Genomic DNA, 20,206 nt, shown 5'->3' with positions numbered 1-20,206 from the left:
CTACTTATATCTAACCCTTTTGATTACAGGGGAAGTAGTATGGGTAAGAACAAAATAATGATCTATTAGTGCTTTATACAGAGAAAAAATTGAATTTTTTTTTTTTTTTAAAAAGAACAGGTAGAATCCATTCTCTATTTGCTGTGTTCATGTTGAACAAAGGTGTTCATGTGTTTATTTCCTAAACCCTGCACTAAAGAAAGAATCACATACCAGGCGTATTTGTTGATGGCTCTAGATATACTTGCAGTTGGGCTACAACTTCTCATTACCGACAACTATATCCAGGTCTAAATTCTAGGGCCCATTTAAAGCCACTCTGTGCATCAGTGCTATATGATTTATTTTACACTATTCTGCAGGCAACAAAGTATATTATATCATGAAATCAATTTTATCTACTGTTCTACCACTAATGTCAAAATCTAACAGAAACAGATAAAATATCTAAAATACATTTTAACTTAAGCAACTGTATCTGGATCTGTAAGTGCCTAAGTAATTCTGCTTCTTTTATCAGTAGACTTTACCAATGCTCTGGTAGGGGAATGTGAGGACCCTAATCACAAGCCCTTATCTCAGAATAGCACTCTCCCCATCATACTAAATTTGAGATATCACTTTATACATACTCAAAACTGCAACTCTTCAGCCTTGGGTTTCTGAACAGCTTAAAACAATCAGTAACTGATTAATGCACTAATCACTTTTTACGCTTCAGCAAAAATATCAGCACATCATAGTAATTTAACTTTAATAAATAACCAGGTCTTTAGCTTAGAAGGTACAGTGCAACGACAAAGTGCTGTATTTGCTAAAATATGGGGTATATTACTAATGCAGTGGACTAAATACTATCACTAGGCAAATTTGCCTAGGGAAGTAACCTATAGCAACCAATAAGTGGTTAGCTATATTCAGTATAAAGAATACTAAATGTAAACATTTTTTGGATGGCTTAGGTTACTGCATTAGTGTTAATTTGCCCACTGTTAGTAAATGAGCCCCAGCGTTTTATTTTACCCTAGAAAAACTGCCATCATATAAAAAACCTATTTATGAGGATGAGGCCTTTTAACCAACACCACAATTCTTTGGTGTAAATACTGAATATAAAGGCACTGGATCCAATATCCAGTTATGCTGGTATTTATGCCAAAAACAGATATGTTCATTGACTTTGGGGAAGCCCAATGAAGTGCATGGAAAGAAAACAGCAAAAGCTTGGTATATCTCCCTAGAAAATGGCATGTTCTGCACCATATTTTACCCAACATGACCTAAGTAAACATTATTGCTATGAATTTAAAATAAACTATGAAATGCCCTAAATGTACTTTCATCTGACTCTAGACCAGCAGCAGTTCTCATAATGGAATAGGGGTTCATTATGGTCACCGTATTATAAGGGTTACCCTTAGAATGCACATTAGCAACAGAACTATAACCAAGACTAAAGTGGCAGTCAAGTGAACCAATGTGAGTCACAGAATTATTGTGTCTTAATGCTGTAAATGCTCCATAATACTCACATTACAGAGCAAGAACATGAGCAATGACAGACAGAAATGTAATTAAATACATGTACAGCAGTACAGAATTTGGGCACAAGTGTGGCTGTACAGTGTCTTGCTCACACTGCAGATTAGTCTCTAGTGATAGATTTAAGCTTTGTGCCAAAAGGATCGCCGTTAGCTGGTATGGGACACTGTAAACAGAGCGATAATACAGAATTCCCTCCTACACCGAGTAGAACTCAATTCCACTTTCATGGGCAGAATTCATTTCATTTATAATTCACTCTGTTTTGCTTTCTTTGTGCTTGCATACCACTTCACAATAGCAGTCCCTGCAGTACTGGCAACAATACAGAGAGCGCCCCCTATTGTCCACATTGTAGGAGTATGGCTTAGGAACAGTGCCTGAAATATAAAGGCAAACACCACATCCATAGTTCTCATGACAGATACTGGCCCAGCCCTTTCAATCTGTAAGGCTTTCACAAGGAAAATCTGCCCACCCAAACCCAAAATACCTATAAATACTAGGAACATTCTGTCTATTCCACAGGTAGGCAGACGCCACTCCCCAAGGGCAAAGAGTGCAATTACACATTCAATGAGTCCAATAATGGCATAGAACCATATAGAGAGTAAGTAATGCACAGACTTCCCCATTTTTCTCAGCACAACCAAAGTTAAAGAAGCACCAACTGCACTTGATATAGCAGCAATAGTTCCTTTCAGATGGTCTGTATAATTGTATTCAAGGCTTCCATCTAGTGAGCCAAACAAAAAAGGTGGTCTAGCTATAAGAACAACTCCTGTAATAGTAAAAAGCATAAAAACAATATCCCATATGGTGCACCTTTCTTTAAGAAATATACAGGCAAATATACATGTGAATGCTGGGCTACTAAAGGTGATCACAGTGGCATCAGCGAGGGGCATAGACTGGACAGCGTAGTACAGCAGAATCATAGCGCTGGAGCCAAGAAAACCTCTTAGAAATAGAAAAATCCTTTGGTCTTTAGGTCCCAAAAATCCTGTCCTGAAAAAAAAAAGGAGAATTCTGAGATTTTACCAAAATCTGAAATTCATGTACATTGAGACATCTGTCATATGTTAGCTTTAGCAGGAGCCTCTGTGGCTGCAGTGGCATGGTCGAACGTCAGCAAAGACGCTTTACTTGACTTGTTGCTTGTAAATCTCCATGGTCGGCTGTAGGCTAGCAGAGGGTAATGTTAGCACAAAGAAGCTGTTATTATAACTATATAGTTAACTAGGCATGCAGTAATTATATATATATATAGAATGGAAAAGCCTTGTGGTGCAGATGCACTGCATGGCATATTAGCTCTGCTCTATTGTTACCTTAGTTTACAAGTTAGTGTGCTAGAATAACACATGGAGTCAAAGCACAAAGTTCCACACTTACTGGAAGGGGAGGAGGGAAAGGTTTGTGCAGAAGCAATGAGTTAGCAGATATAACTGTAATATATACACAATCATCCATGAGCCACACATTTTCTCAAATGTATCTCGCCGGTCACTGCTCCTTCCTGAGAAAGATTACTTTGTACAGCAGAAACGTGGAGTTTTTATAGTGTTTAAGAGTGGGAGGATTGGGTGACTTCCACTTTAGGAAGATCTCTTCCCTAGGTAGATATCTACCTAGGGTCAAAGCAATCATATATGAGCGATCCTTTACAGCAGGGATCCCCAACCTTTTATACCCATGAACCACATTCAAATGGACAAAGTGTTGGTAAGCAACACAAGCATAAAAAAGGTTCCTGGTGGTGCCAATAAGGGTGGATCTGTTTTGCATTATGCTGGGTTTTTATGCAACCAAAACTTGCCCCCAAACCAGGAATTCAAAAATGGCACCTGCTTTGAGGCCTCTGAGAGCAACATCCAAGGGGTTGGTGAGCAACATGTTGCTCATGAGCCTCTGATTGGGGATCAATGCTCTACAGTTTCCAACTGATCCAGTCCACATGCCTAATGGATGGATACAGACAGGTAAACTGCAGAAAATGAAGACCATACGCGGATCCTTTTCATTGCCATCTCTGCTGATATACCCACTGACATGCTGCATTGCCAGGTGACAAAAGTGTATTTTTTAAATGATTCCTTTGAGATTTGGGGACTAGTTAGGCTTTGGCTTAATGAGTTACCTTGCACCTAAATACTTAGTTGGCATTTCTGCTTTGTAAACCTGCAAAGCACTAGTGGGAGCAAAAAAACAAAGGTCCATTAATCATTCTGGGTACAGCTAAATATAATTTGTTCCCAAGGGAATATTGCATTGTAATCTAATGTAACTAGCCCAACAAAGGAACAGGAGGGATTGTTTTGATTGATCAGCAGTTCATCTGAACATGAGATTCTTCATGTATGCAGCAGTTATTGTGCCAGTGTAGGAACCCCATAGAATGAACCAATCACATACAGTAGCCTGCAGCCTTTGGGTTTCAACTTACTTGTAATAAATTAAGCCAGGAAGGACAAACAGCATCTGGAAAAGACATCGTATTGCACTGATTTCCACAGAGTGCAGATCTTCAATTTTCTTCACCAGTAATGAACTGGAGGAAAAGAAGGCGGCAGACAGAATGGTATAGAAGATACCAAGTCCTGGGCATACGCACTTCCTCTTGCCTGAAATGGTAGCAAAATGACAAATTAGTAACACTCCATCAACTGGCATGAGTAAATAATGCCAGCTGCTAGATGCCCTTCTCTAAAGGGTTGCCAAAATAAATGTATTGCTATGTATTTTAGATCATTGTAATTTATTTATATAGTGCTAATAACTTGTAACAGTAATGGGTCTTACAATAACAAAGAGAGTAAAAATAGGATCAGAGGGCCCTAAACAACATGGGGACCAAAGAATTATGCATGGAATTCGGCATCCCACCTGGAGAGAATACAGAGACGTGCAACTAAACTGGTAAAGGGGAAGATTTAAGCTATGAGGTTAGACTGTCGAGGTTGGGGTTGTCTTCTCTGGAAAAAAGGAGCTTGTAAGGGGGCAGATAGGGGGTGTTCTCTTTTCCATAAAAAGGATCAGCGCACCAGAGGCCACCCCTTTAGATTAGAGGAACGTAACTTTCATTATGCCCTTCCTAGTGATGTTGTGATGGCAGATTTTGTTAATGCCTTTAAGAGGGGCCTGGATGATTTCTTGAACAAGCATAATATCCAAGGCATTTGTGATGCTAAAATCTACAATTGATGTTGGTATATATAGTTTATGTATGTGAGCGTATAGATCAGTATAAGTTTAAGTGTGTGCCGGGTTCACTTGGAAGGGTTGAACTTGATGGACTTTTTTTAACCCTATTTAACTATGTATAGGTTTAATGCAACAATAAAGCCTCAGTCTCTGGGAGGTGCTAATTTTTAGACACCCCTATTGAATCTAATTGCTTATCTCTTCCTTGCGTATCCCCTGTGCCTTAGTCAGACATTCTTACTTGGTGGGAGCCAGGTCTGGATTGGGATTCAAAAAAATACCCAGGTATTTCAAGTACACAGAGGCCCAAACAGCACCCCCTCCAGCCCAATAAATAGTGACTTTCTGTGGCATCTTACAGCAGCCCCTCTGGCATTTGCCAGAACCCATAGATTGCCAGTCTGGGCCTGGTGTGTGCCCAGTACAGAACTTTTCCCAAAAATTCTGTACTGCCCAACTTTAAGATGGTTCTCCTAGATACTCTTAGAGGACCCTCCTAGATCCCTTCTTCAACAAATGATTATAATTAAATGGAGATTCATAATCCATTCTTGGGTCATGAAGCTGGCATCTAGGTTAAATCTGGGTCCCACGAGAGAAACACTGATCTAGAACTAGAGTCATAGTCACTGAGTGGGTTAGAAAGTATGAAATACTATTGCATGCCATAGTATCTAGTACAGTATATACAAGCCTGTAAAAAAAAACCTTGGAAATTGTATATGCCTTTGTGCCTAGGTGCCCTTTAGTGGGTATTAATCCTTATCGACTTATCTAAAAAGACGTTAAGGTGAGAGGGCACATTTGCACTGTTAATAAGTACAGAAGACTTGTAACAATTTCTCTTATCTAGACCTATAGGGGAGGGCTGAAGAGGTGATAAGTACCAGGAATTACCTATCAAAAAGCAGAGAAAGAGAAATCACCGGCAGACAAAAGGAAACTCTGCATTAATGGATAATCCTTTGCCACTTTCTCAATTTACTTTGTTCTAATAAAACATTTTTTATTGCAATAGAGTTTATAACAGTACAGGGAGTCAAATTTCCATCCTTTTTATTTTAAACCTCTACATTTTATGGTCCGGCAATGAATAGCCTTGGGAACCATGGTAACGCTCTAGTGCTGTAAAAAAATACGAGTGCCTTTGTTAGGATCACTATATTTTGTAGGAAGGGGGGAAAGAAAAACAAAAAAGTAGGTAGTACAGTTCATTGGAGTTTCATAAACTCTGGGTAGACTTTATTCTCCTTACAATGGGGATAGCTGGAGAAAATTAAATATATAGGTGTTATGCTACACCTCTTCTTGCCAACAACTGTAATTCCTACTGCCTTAGCAATTATAAAATAACACAAATAATTGCCATTGCTATTAAATGCTTTGTATTTTGAATACAAATACCCATATTTGTATTCTTATACATGTATAAGGGGATCATTTAATCCCTAATGCTTTGCCAGTAGGTCCTTTCAACTTAAACACAAGGGCACCCACTCCGTTTAGAAGAAAGGAGGTTCCATTTAAATATTCGGAAAGGATTTTTTACTTTGAGAGCTGTGAAGTTGTAGAATTCCCTCCCTGAACCAGTTGTACTGGCTGATACATTAGATAGCTTCAAGAAGAGGTTGGATGGCTTTTAGCAAGTGAGGGAATACAGGATTATAGGAGGTAGCTCTTAGTACAAGTTGATCCGGGGACTGGTCTAACCATCTTGGAGTCAGGAAGGATTTTTTGCCCCTCTGTGGTATGCCATGTACCATAGTAAGTTAGGTTGAAAAAAGACATACATCCATCAAGTTCAACCTTAATGCATATATATAAGCCTCCCTGGCTTATATATATGCATTAAGGTTGAACTTGATGGATGTATGTCTTTTTTCTATCTAACTTACTATGTTACATGGTACATGGCATATCTAATGATGCCTGCTGGTGGGCAAGAGGATAGTTATACTGTGGATTCACCAGTGAAGCGAAATGCATAAATTGCATGGAACCAGAGTATGGTTAGTTGGCTACACAAGGGTAAAACCATTTGGCCTAGTTGGCCACTTTACAGTTATACTAGCCTGTATGTTTTACTCCAAAAGACCAGAGTTTCATAAGCCTAATGGACACCAGTATTCTTGACCACCTTTGGTCAAAAGTGTTGTATAGAGCCACAGATAATAATCGGTACATACACCCAGTATCTTGCTATCATGAATACCACTACTCTTCCTGATGGCACACAGGACATATTCTCCGCTGGCATATATCACTGGACAGATGCCAGGGGCATTTTCAAATGCTTCAACCCCGGCCTGAAAATGCCAGCAGAGAATATGTCCTGTGGCATTAAATAGACCCAAACACAGCATTCTGGCTGTTTTAGTGGTGTGCTGTAATATAGTGGTGTTCCTTTAATATAGCCAGGCAAATTGTTATATCTTTTCTAATTAAACACAGCCTTTGCTATCTGTTCAATGCAGGCCTAAAGACAAGGTTATTGCTGCCGTACTGATAAAGTGACATCAGAATGCTAACAAACCTTGACTATGCTTGTATCAGCAGCCATTCACCTCTGCTCCTGCATTCCCCACGGAATAAGTACCTGACGTCAGCGGCCACTCCTCCGCATGCACTTATTTCATTCTCTTCTAGGAAATTGCACAAACTCTCAGTTTCATTGTGTGTACTGCCTACACCCACACCAGTATATTTTAGCAGGTAAGTTTCCTGCAATTAATCATAATAAATGTTATTCCATCTTCGCTCAATCTACTCTCACTTGCTTTCGAACTTGCCCAAGGGCAAATAATGAAGATATACTGTACTTTGAAAGACTGTTTGGGCTGACGTTTTTCACCTGATGGGAGTGCCAACGTGCATTACATTTTTGGACCCAATTACCAGATACCTATCAGATAGCCTAGAATTCCCTAGGGTCACAACTCCAGCCACCTATCTCGTGGGGGTCCTAGAAGACTTAGTACCTACCAAGCACACCAGGCTAATATCTTGTCTTTTATTATTTTAAGCTAAGAAAGCAGTTGTCCTGCACCTGATGGGTAATTCCCCTCCCTCACTTAGAGCCTGGGTACAGATTATCAGTAAAGCAGCCCCTCTTTTCAAACTCACACACAAAACCAGAGAATTATCTTCAAAATTCAAAAAGGCCATGCCCCAGACCGTAATGTATGGTACCCATTCTTGCGGTGTGTCTAAGAATCACTTCCCATTGCTTAGGCCAGTGCTGTCCAACTGGCGGCCCCCCTCTGTGTGGCCCCCCACCTGTCTGGCTGCTTTGATGGCTTACTCTTGTGTAAGATCTAAATGGTATCAGTACTGTGATTAACTGCCCCCCCCTGCATGGTTCTCACCTCAGATTCAGGCTGTAATCAGGCTGTATTGTTTAAATATGTAATCCCTTGTGTTGTTCACACCTTTTAATCTCTGCATTGTTCACCCCCTGTAGTGTTCACACCTCAGGCTCAGGCTGTAATCACCCATATTGTTCCCCTGTTCACACCTCAGGAAGAGTAGAAACCCACAAATAATCCCTGCACACTACAAAAAGAACATATACTGAGGTGGTACTTCGATTAAAAAGTTTTTTAATATATAGTTATTGTGCAGACTGTAGCAGTGCCAGCATTGTGTCACTGTAGGCTGCCTATGTGGGCCATACACACAAGCATCATAGGGCAAGCAGAGTATGGCACACACGGGCAGGGTAGGGAAGGCAGAGTATGGCACACACAAACAGAGTATGGCACACACAGGCCAAGTATGGCACAAACCAGCCAAGAATGGCAAACACAGTGAAAGTATGGCACATGCAGGCAGGGAAGGCAGAGTATGGCACACACAGGCAGGGTAGGGCAGGCAGAGTGTGGCACACACAGGCCAAGTATGGCACAAACCAGCCAAGAATGGCACACACAGTGAAAGCATGGCACACAGGCAGGGTAGGGAAGGCAGAGTATGGCACACACAGGCAGGGTAGGGAAGGCAGAGTATGGCACACACAGACAGGGTAGGGCAGGCAGAGTATGGCACACACAGACAGGGTAGTGAAGGCAGAGTATTGTCACACACAGGCAGGGTAGGGCAGGCAGAGTATGGCAGGTTTTTGCTGTACTACAACCATTAATATGGGTATGGTCATGTGATAACATGGGTGTGGTTTCAAGTGGGTGCGGTTTCAAAAAGGGGAGTGGTCAAAACTGGCTTCCATTATCGGCCCTCCACCACGTAGGTCGGAAAAATTCCGGCCCTCGGTACAACAGAAGTTGGACAGCACTGGCTTAGGCTGTTAAATTGTTGTATATGTTTAATTGAAATTATCTTCCATATTCTTTAATTCATCTTTGTCCTGTTCTGTTTGGTTTATTTTTTTGCTATAAACAGTAAAATCTACAAAAAAACCAACACAGGTTATTTTCTCCACTGGTGTATGTGCACTCACAGAGCAGGTTTTGGGACAAAAATCTGCTCAATGTGTGCGCTGACATGCTGATGATTGGCCTATTAGTACACACACATACAGAGAATGGAAGGCAGTGGATCAGCTTTTCTCCGCTAGCATATATACACATGTGCCATTGGCCTAAAGCTGTGGTGGATGCAACTTGGCATGTGTCTGCAATTGCACTGCTGGATCATAATAATTATATATTTGCTAGTCATAATATATTTGGACACAAAGACAAATAGTAGCAGTAGAGTAAAATCGCTCAAACTTTTTCTCTTCAGTGCCAGCCTGGGGTCTAAGGTAAGCCATTCTAATCATCAGGGGGAGCCTAATCAATTGGCACCCTCCAAGTTATTATCAATTTCCTTATCCTTTAAAGTCTCCCCAATTCCATATAGCGTTAGTGGGGCTTTGTGACTATTTATTTGTTTTACAGAATTATGGACCTTCATAGTTTAAGCTTTATTTTGATGCCAATGTTATCTTTGTTCGGGTACTTGTGTCTATCTATTCAGTATAAAAATGGAAGCATGACTTTCTTTGATTTTGGTATATTTTTCCTTACATTTTTTGTATGCAACAGTGTTGCTTTAAAGGGGCAGTATAAAGAGCAACCACTTTTGGTAAATGTTAAGTTTTGCAAATATCCCCTTTTATTTCCTCCATCTGTCTATGCTGCAATTTGCATTTATGTGTTCATAAGGAAGTTTAGACAAACTACTTGACTGAAATAATGACTTGGATCCACCTGTTTGAGATTCTACCAGTCAAAACAGGCTAAATTGCTTTTAAAGCTTCTAGCAATCACTGTCTTTATTGTAGAAACTGTATTTCATTTCTGACCCTGCCTACTTACCAGCCTGAGGCTGTTCTATATGTCTGGTAAGCGGAAGGTACTGATAGATAAGAAGCTTCCTTGTGCTTCCACCTTGTTCACTGTTTCAGGCTTGGTGGCATTTTTAACTCTGAGTGCTTCATTCTAGTTATCAATTTCTAGACATTGTAGTGTTTTATTATATCTGACATAAGGCTAGTAATAAACATCTCTGCCTGGCATTTCCTGGGTTACATTCTTTTTTCTCGCTTTCAGTAGTCTCTAGTTTTCTATTTTTGACATTGCTAGTGATTTTGAAACAGCAGAGGCACCCACTGCCCTTTGCAGCTGACTGGCTACAGATCTGCATCAGTGTAACACCACAAGACTTTCCTCTTCTTACAGATTATGTTTTTTTATAACTGTAGCCTCTCTGACAAAATTAATGGCTGGTGGCACGGTCATTTGAAATTCATTATACTAGCAGTGGAATTATCTTTAAAACTTCAAAAACAAAAAATTGCTTGGGCTAAAGCTATAGGGGGCTGATTCTCCTGACACAATGGCTCCAGTGCAGACACAGGGAAAGGGTCATGTTAATGTAGGGACTGATTTTTGGCCCGCATTTGGCTCCAGAATCAGCCCTGAGTGAATTTATACTAACTAGTTCTAAGGGTTTACATTTCCCTTAATGTCCCATCTGACACTTGCTCATGTCCTGCAGTCATAGAGTGGCACAGCAGAGCACTTTTAGAGTCCCTATTTTATGGAAAATGGTGGAAATGAATAACTGCATAGCTGTGTGGATAGCAGCATACCCCAGATCAATGATCTCCAACCAGTGGCTCAGGAGCAACATGTTGCTCACCAACCCTTTGGATGTTGCTCTTAGTGCCCCCAAATCAGGTAGTTATTTTTGAATTCCTGACTTGGTGGCAAGTTTTGGTTGAATAAAAACAAGTTTACCATCAAATGTAACCACCTCCTGTAAGCTGGTAGTGTGCATAGAGACTGCCTTATAGCCAATCTTAGCCCTTATTTGGCACCTCCATGAACTTTTATGATGCTTGTGTTGCTCTCCAAGTCTTTTTGCATTTGACTGTGGCTCACAAGTAAGAAAGGTTGGGGAGCCCTGCCCTAGATGAACAGATTGTGGATGACTGGGGTTGCTTGGGCCCAAAGTGTTCTCTACAGGAGTATAGCTTCATGGGTTGCAACTGTGCTGTCTTCTCAGTCAGGAACCTGGCTCGGTGGTGCTTTAGTATAATCATTTATAGGCCCTTGGCACACAGAGCGCTTGCTCCACTTCTCTCTGCTTCTTCAGACTGAGAGGAGTGAATTTGTTTTCTGTATGCCACTTCGTGTATCTGCACTAAAAAGTGCAGCTTCCAGCTTAGTGCTTTCGCATTTTTTTGGCCCGACCTCCGCTCTGTGCAGTCGGAAGCTGTACTTGTCAGTGCAGGTACACGGAGCTGTGAATAAGAGCAGATCTGATTCTCTCAGCCTGAAGAAAAAATGCAGGTTGAGAAAAGCGGAAAAAAGATTCCGTGTGCCCAGGTCCATCTGTCAGTACCTGCCCCAGTGATTACAATTACAATCTAAGCTCCCTACCATGCATACATGTAAATCCTAGAGACTACTTTAAAAAAAAAAAAAAAAAAGTATTTAAAGTTCATTTATGTAACCAGCGCAATTTGCAAAGTGCCCAAACCACATTTTTTTTACCCACAATGCAACATTTCGTCCCACAATTCCAGGATAATAGCAGATGCCTGCAAAATCTATTCATTGGCTGATGCAGCCTAGCATGTACGTTTGCTGTGGTTTGTGTGTAAGTGCGGTGCCTCTTATGAACCAGAGGGATGGACATTAGCACAAAAACATCGGTGTTTCAATATGGGGTTATCTAATGGCACATACTATTACATAATTCTTGAAAAGTCAGGGGTGTACATAAACCTTACAATATTTAAATCCCCCTAGTCTGTGCCGACCAAGCTCAAAGACCCCCACAATCTGACCAAACTCTGCCCACCTCACAAAACCCCAACCCTTTTCAGGTCTATAAAGCAGGGCTGTCAAACAAAATATGGGACCATTAGGAGGTATAGTATCCCTTTTATAAAAATTTAATCCAAAGGAAAATAAGTAGATGTGTCTTTTGAGCAATCATGCAGTGACTTGTCACCCCTACATACCATTAGAATTTGATTTTCCTTGTACACAGTACAGAAATATAGAGCTGACTTATTATTACAAAAATGTATATTACATAGCGTTCTCTTTTTAAAGGTAAACTAAAATCTTAGTAGTAACTGGCTGCTCCTTCAAAAGCCCCCATCCCAAACAGCACCATTGGGCAGTGGGTTGGCACAAGGCATTTAAATTGAGCATATGCAATTGATGCCAAGTCTGCTCCAATATACATGTTTGTGCCTTCTAAATTGCATATTTCATAATATTTAAATAATATTATTATGTCCTAGAATCATTATATTTATTCTACATCTCTACATTTATAATTTTCACTTTTTCTGTTAATCTGTAGATACTGTGCCAGGTTTCACAGGCCTGAGCCAACTGGCTTACCAAGGTACACACCTGGGCTTTAAAACCTTATTCAAATGACATGTGACTCAGGCTCCAGATGGCTCCCATTAACATTACACAAGAGCACATTGTGCAGAGTCATCCTGATTCTAATTGCTGCTTCTGCTCCATGGAAACCACTTACAGCCCTGGCAGTTCCAGGTAACAGATCTGGCAGGGAGCGTCCCGTAGACTCATGCTCTGAGGCAATGACTGGCGAGCTTTCAATTAAAGGCTCAGGAAAGGGCTGGCTCAATTACATTACTGTAACTACTGAACTTGATGCAACCAGGGAAGACTTCAGGGATCTAATAATTGATATACAGCTTTGGGGCTGCACCTGCGACACAGGAGATCAGTACTAAATGCATTAAAAACTGTGTGGTTGCCATGCAGTGAATGCCCAGTGACACCTTAGTTGTAGTGATAAGCGGTATCTTTGGGCAGGTCTCGTCACAAAAAACACCCACAGAAATCACAGCAGAATGGAAAAAGTTGCAGCAAAAAATGCCTATAGGTTTCAATGCGCTTCATGTATTTTTTTAACACTTCACTAACTTTTTGGCAATGCAAAATGGATTCATTCATCAGTAGCAGCCATACTTGGGCAGATTTAAGCTGCTGATTCAGCCCCTTCAAGCTGAGTTGCCAACCTATCTGCCTCTGTATGGGACCCTCCAATGGGCCTACCCAACTTATATTTGGCCAAAAATCGGGCACATATCAATCAGGCAGGTTTAAAAATCCTGTTAGGCCGAGAACTGCATCGACTTGCTGATGTGGTCATCGCCCCAACTTCCTGTACCCCCATCACCCTGTATCCTCGGGGCCAAACAATCGGATCAGCAGACCACTGTGCAACTTTGACAGTTTTGCTACTCAAGTCTTTTGTACTTCAGTGAAAGGGGGACTACATTTTCCAAATCATACTTTATCAAAAGTAATAAATGCCAAACATTTCACAGCGATTCCCATTATAATGTATTATTATTATGGGGTATGATTTTAAGCATTAAGTAGTCCCCTTGCACTGAGCTATAAAGTGCTAAATTACCCAGGGGGCTTACAGTTTCAGCAAACAAATACTGGACCATCTATATTTTTATGGTTTTCACTATTTATAACATTTCTACTGGTCAGGACATTAAAACACCCGCTAGGTGGCAACCCTTAGGGGCCCATTTATCAATGTACGATTGAGTCTGAATACTAAAAATTCGTATTTTTAAGTTTTAGAACTGTGCGTATTTTCAGCGATTTTTTTTTTGTTAATTTGCTCAGATTTTTTCGACAAAATCGTATTTGTCGCAACGAGTATGAAAGTTTCGGAATTCATTCAAGCTTCGTTATCATGACTTTCCTTGGGCCAGGTTGGAGCTGCAGAGTGCCATTGAGCCCTATGGGAGACTTTCCTTGGGCCAGGTTGGAGCTGCAGAGTGCCATTGAGCCCTATGGGAGACTTTCCTTGGGCCGGGTTGGAGCTGCAGAGTGCCATTGAGCCCTATGGGAGACTTTCCTTGGGCCGGGTTGGAGCTGCAGAGTGCCATTGAGCCCTATGGGAGACTTTCCTTGGGCCAGGTTGGAGCTGCAGAGTGCCATTGAGCCCTATGGGAGACTTTCCTTGGGCCAGGTTGGAGCTGCAGAGTGCCATTGAGCCCTATGGGAGACTTTCCTTGGGCCAGGTTGGAGCTGCAGAGTGCCATTGAGCCCTATGGGAGACTTTCCTTGGGCCAGGTTGGAGCTGCAGAGTGCCATTGAGCCCTATGGGAGACTTTCCTTGGGCCAGGTTGGAGCTGCAGAGTGCCATTGAGCCCTATGGGAGACTTTCCTTGGGCCAGGTTGGAGCTGCAGAGTGCCATTGAGCCCTATGGGAGACTCTCCTTGGGCCGGGTTGGAGCTGCAGAGTGCCATTGGGTCCTATGGGAGACTTTCCTTGGGCCGGGTTGGAGCTGCAGAGTGCCATTGAGCCCTATGGGAGACTTTCCTTGGGCCAGGTTGGAGCTGCAGAGTGCCATTGAGCCCTATGGGAGACTTTCCTTGGGCCAGGTTGGAGCTGCAGAGTGCCATTGAGCCCTATGGGAGACTTTCCTTGGGCCAGGTTGGAGCTGCAGAGTGCCATTGAGCCCTATGGGAGACTTTCCTTGGGCCAGGTTGGAGCTGCAGAGTGCCATTGAGCCCTATGGGAGACTCTCCTTGGGCCGGGTTGGAGCTGCAGAGTGCCATTGGGTCCTATGGGAGGCTTCCAAGAACATGCCCATAAGGTTGTTCGGACACGAGAATTTCTGAACTTTTGGATCATAACACGATATTTTCTTATGATCACGATCCGCAAATTTTCATGCTTTTAGCGCACATCAGAAAATATCGGATTTAATCCGACTGCACTTTTAGAAGTCTGAAATTCGGATTTTGATAAATGGGCCCCTATGTGTGCCATTATTCTGAAACTCTGACAAACAGATACCGACTGACAGACATATGAAACATAAAATTAGATACAGACAGACACACAGCAGAAATCTCTATAAAAGATGAGCAATGTGCTCCTTATACAAGGCTGTACTAGCCGGGGCAAGTGAGTTGGAAGCCCAGGTAGCCTGCTTATGAGCAATGGGAGAGAGAGTAGTTATAAATAGAAAGGAACTTTCAGTACATGGCATTGCCCCTTTGCCTGGGGCCCTTACCGGTCTCCTCGTCTGTCACTATGATCCGGGCACAGGGCGGGCACAGGCAGCGCATTCTTTGCTGGGTTTCCCCGACTTGGGGACAGACAGAGGTGATAGAGATGTCACCTGCAACGAGACTGCCGCTTCCCTTAGCAGCTGCCGGGCTCTCCTTGCTGTCATACCAAGTCCCCTCCGGCAGGCCATCCTCCTCCTCGGGCATATCGACCTTACTGCCCCCGCTGCGGTCTCCCAGCTCCGCGTCCTCCTCTGTGACATCCCGATCCTCGCTGCCCATGTCGGCCCTGATTGTTAGTGCTGCTCAGCGTGATCATCAGTTTGCCGGCCTGACCTGTAGTACCGGCCTAATGGCCTGGAGGGGGCGGCAGAGAGCGGGCAGCCAAATAAAGGCATAAGAGGCGGGGACAGCGGGAGAGGGATAGAAGCCGATTAGGCGCCAGAGAGCAGTGAGGGCTGGTTATATAAACTAGGGCTGGTGCGGCTAGCTGACAGGGGACGCTGGGAGCTGTAGTATAAGTAGAACTGCTATGCGAAACGTTAAAAGGTAGAATTAAGAGCAGTAGCACCGCCATTCTCCTCTTACATAGCGCTGCCTGTGCTGCCCACATGTGATGCAATATCTTAGTCTGTACAGCAATATGGGGGCTGCATGATGTAACCACAGCTAAATATAACAAACGATACACACAATTATATATATTTAAAAATAATTGTATATATTGTAAACTACTTCTTTATTTATCTATCACTTCGTGGATGTATTCTCTCTGCCCATGCAGTCAGCAGGCTCCTTATCTCCATTTACACAGCAGGGATTTTCCTCACTAAAATAAAATGTCAGCATTTATGGCGCCTCCCAAATCTACAGCAGTGAGGCGCTAAGGCGTGTGGGCAGAATATGTAACATGTTTAGCTTTAGAAAGACCAGATCAGGACACATCCAGGGTCAGACTGGGCTGATAGAACTTTAGGAACAAATCCCAGTGGGCCCTGCAGATCCAGGCCAAGTAAATAGAAGCGGTGGAAGTGACATGTCACAGCCCTGTACCCCCACACCTCCATTGCCAGATTTTAGCAGGACCTCTCCAACGGCAACATGGGGGGTTTATTTATTTTTTTTCAAAAAAAAAAAAATATATAGGCACCCAAGGGCTGCCGCCCTAGGCACAGGCCCTCGGTGCCTATATATCAATACTCCCCTGTTCCCAGCCATGCCGTGGGTCAGCGCTTGTGCAGTATGGCATAGTAGGAAAATGATTGTATTGCACATACACTTGCACAGGGTGATACCAGGGTCTCTGGGAAAATATCCAATGTTTGTGTGGCACCCTAATGGAATGTACCCTCAGCCAGTGTGCTTTCTTAGGGGTCCCATATAGCAATTAGAGTGACTGGGGACACCTGAATTTACAAAAGTAGATGCCCCATAGGTCAGTCGACCCAGTCACCACTTGTCACCCTCTTCACACACACATGCAAAGGTTTTGCTCAGTGGGTCTGGAGCACTGGGGATTTTGCATGTGGGAGGTTCTCTCTTCACTTACCTTCTTTATTTATTTTTGCGTTCATTTAACCTTTCTTCCATATTTATCACCCTCCGTCTAAAATGGGGTGAAGCCTTTTAATGATTAAATGCAGGCTGAGAATCAGCCTTTACACTGGCATCAGGCTTTCCCCTTGCCTGCGCCCAGAGCCATTGCATTGGCCCGGGTGCAGGCACACAGAGCAGATTTTGGTACTGAAATGTGCGAGTATGCATTTAGTCCGAAACCGTCTGCGTGAGCCTGCACCCGGGCCAGCACAATAGCTACAGGTGCAAAAACGGAAAGCCTGATGCCAGTGTAGGGGCTAATTCTTAGCTTGAGTTTATCTGTAGGCTGAGAATCATCCTTGCCTGGCATTAGCCTTACATGCTAGGTATACAGAGAAGCAGGGCCAGTATAAATCACTACTGGACAGCTTCCCTATGTGGCTCTGTATACCTGTCTGCCCTTCACCTCTTTGTTCTTCCAGGAGGAAAAGCAGTGCTCTGATAATTCTAAAGCAACTCTCTCATTCACAGCACTGCCACAATCTTCAGATTAAGGGCTGTGACTCGCGGGGAGATTAGTCGCACTACAACAAATCTCTCTTGTTGCGGGAGACAAATCTCCCCGCAATGCCATCCCACCGGCGAGAATGTAAATCGCCGGTGGGATGGCACATGCGGCAGCGTGATTTGCCGAAGTCAGCAAAGTTTCTTCTCAACGCAACTCGACTTTGGCAAATCGCGCCACTGCGTATGCCATCCCACTGGCGATTTACATTTTCACAAGTGGGATGGCATTAGAGGGAGATTTGTTGCGGTGCGACTAATCTCCCCATGTGTCACAGCCCTAAAGAGGCAGTACAGTATCTAGCAGTAATACATGTAAAGCAACTGGACTTGCTCAGTAATCTGAAAGCCTTTCAGCACAAGCCACTTGGATGAGTGGTGAAACATTTTCAAGATTACTCAGCAAGTTTCATTGTGCTAGAGCAAAATCTGATCCCCCTCCTCCGTGTAAGATTTTATAGGATGATGGATTGACAAAACACATCCTACAAGTCGGATGTGTAAACTACATGAAACATTTGCCATCCGACATGACACAATATGATTTTCTCATTAAAGTACATTGATTGTTGGACATAGACACCCAGTGACATAACTAGATGTTACTGGGCTCTACAGCTAATTCAATTTGGGGACCCCAACATTAGTAAATTGTGTGCTTTAGCAAAGACATTTCTCAGTATTGTCTATGGCTGGGTATTTTCTGGTGTTCTGAAGCCACTACTAGTAGCACCATGTCCCATAGCCCTAAAAGTAGTAGTCGTTGCCGCCAAAGTAGACACAATCAGGTATTGACTGTATGGGGCAATTATTTTGTCACACTTTGTACTGCACATAACATTATACTCCATACCAAGGATATGACATGGAGATGACAGTGTTTATTATCTTATGTTATTTATACATCATTATCACTAACAAAAACAACTGATAAAAAACTTGCAAAAATAAGGAAGACTGAAATTAAAGCAAATATTTTTTTCTGCCCATTGGATGGCCTGGGGGGAGGGGGGTTCAGTTTCACCCAATATAACCCCTGTTTCCTGCTTCTTAAAGGGGAAGGAAAGGCTAAGTCACTTGGGGGTGCTAAAATGTTAAGCACCCCGGGCTGGTGCCCCTATTAGGAGAAAACCGCACCAGCCCGGGGCACCTGGGGCGATTCGCTTCCTCCTTCTGCCTTCCTTTCCCCTAGACTCCGAGTCCGGCGCATGCGCAGTAGAGTGAAAAAGCCGACTTCTCTGTTAAAGTTCAGCTTTTCACTCTACTGTGCATGCGCGCGCAGCGAGAGAGGAAGGAGGAAGCGATCACTGCTACCCCGGGCTGGTGCTGTTCTCTCCATACAGGGGCACCAGCCCGGGGTAGAAGGTAAGCGATCTAAGTCACTTGGGGGTGCCTAACATTTTGGCACCCCCAAGTGACTTAGCCTTTCCTTCTTCTTTAAGTGAATGTAATGTGGAAACAGAAACTTTATTTGGTTGTAAATCTTGTTTTTATTCAACCAAAACTTGCCATCAAGTCTGGTTTGGGGGCACTGAGAGCAACATCCAGAGGGTTGGTGAGCAACATGTTGCTCACTAATGATGAGCGAATCTGTCCCGTTTTGGTTTGCGAAAAAATTCCTAAATCTTTGAAAAGATTTGCGAAACAGCGAAAAATTAGGGAAATGGCGAAAATGTTGCAGGTCAAAAAAAATTGTTGCATGCAGCAATTTTTTGACACAGGCAACAATTATTTGTCAAACAGCGAATTTTGTTGCCTGTTTTGTGAAAAAATACCCCAATGTCGAAAGGCAGAAATTCGCTGCAAATCCATGCCTGCCGAATTATTATGCCCATCACTATTGCTCACGAGTCACTGTTTGGGGATCACTGCCATAGGCATTTCCTGTGTGCATAGATTTGTTCTTCTGCACATAATATATGACTGGCTATTACCATTTGCTTTATATACGTACCCTGGCTTTGGCCAGTTCACACTATGCAGGGTTCCTGACATTTGTCAGCTGTGATATTCATGGTCCATGGTTTGTAAGTGATAGAATATACACACTTACTGGCTAGGTGGGTCACTTTAATAAGAGATGCAAGTTAGTATGCATGTATGTAGTATGCAAGGACTAAAGTAAATTCAAGATAAGGCAAAGCGGCCCTTTTTAGTCCATTTGCACCTTCCCATCCTATTTCAGTGCTGGGAGAATCTTTTATAGTAAAACTTAACCTTTAATTACATGATTACAGTATCCTCAATGGAAAGACGGATGAGTGTGGAAAGATATTAAATGGGTTGTTAACTTTTAGTATGACATAGACATTGATATCCTGATATAATTTGCATGTTATACATTTTTGTGTTTATTTTTTTTTTTAGTAATTTGACTTTTTGTTTAGCAGCTCTCCATTTTGGAACTTTTTGCAGCTGGTTGATAGGCTTTACCTTAGCAGTGGAGACACAGGAGAGTAACTGAATATAAAGTTAAGGAATAAAATGTAGCTAACAATAAAATTGTAAGCTCACAAAGGAAATGTTTTAAAATGGCGTTAATAGTCGACCACTGATTGCTGTAGGTTCCAATAAATCTGACATCTCTAGAGGGATCGGATTTATTTGATTATAGAAGGTCATCTTGAGGAGTATTTAGGGTCCTATAGTACACTTTCTTAACAACTGTTTGGCCATAGCCTCTTGCCCATAACCTCTCATTCTCAATTCTCTTGCTTGTATTTTAAAGGGTTTCTGCTATGAGCATCATAATGTAATATCAAATGTGCTTCCAATGCCACCAGTAGCTGAGGAATATTCACAGCAAGGGGACAGTTCCA

At 42.5% G+C, this 20,206-nt stretch overlaps 1 protein-coding gene across 1 annotated transcript; it reads right to left on the bottom strand.

The window, feature by feature from the left end:
- Nucleotides 1-989: 989 nt before the first annotated feature.
- On the bottom strand, nt 990-15,656 carry slc35g1 (solute carrier family 35 member G1). Its single transcript, XM_002937193.5, has 3 exons — nt 15,293-15,656; nt 3,989-4,166; nt 990-2,550 (listed from the first exon to the last, which is right to left on the bottom strand). The coding sequence occupies exons 1-3, from the start codon at nt 15,567-15,569 to the stop codon at nt 1,791-1,793; spliced, it is 1,215 nt and encodes a 404-aa protein (XP_002937239.2). The 5' UTR covers nt 15,570-15,656; the 3' UTR covers nt 990-1,790.
- Nucleotides 15,657-20,206: the final 4,550 nt, after the last annotated feature.

This window comes from Xenopus tropicalis, chromosome 7 (genome assembly GCF_000004195.4).
Source record: "Xenopus tropicalis strain Nigerian chromosome 7, UCB_Xtro_10.0, whole genome shotgun sequence".
NCBI lineage: Eukaryota > Metazoa > Chordata > Amphibia > Anura > Pipidae > Xenopus > Xenopus tropicalis.
Note: the sequence above shows the minus strand (reverse complement) of the source record. Positions and strands in the feature narration are given on the sequence as shown.

What these genes read in the sequence shown, in the direction of transcription:
- slc35g1 (XM_002937193.5), bottom strand. Translation starts at nt 15,569, where the DNA reads ATGGGCAGCGAGGATCGGGATGTCACAGAGGAGGACGCGGAGCTGGGA. An exon ending in AGTGACAGACGAGGAGACCG is followed by an intron (nt 4,167 to 15,292) that starts GTAAGGGCCCCA and finishes CTACCATTTCAG; the next exon opens with GCAAGAGGAAGTGCGTATGC. An exon ending in CCTGGCTTAATTTATTACAA is followed by an intron (nt 2,551 to 3,988) that starts GTAAGTTGAAAC and finishes TTTTTTTTTCAG; the next exon opens with GACAGGATTTTTGGGACCTA.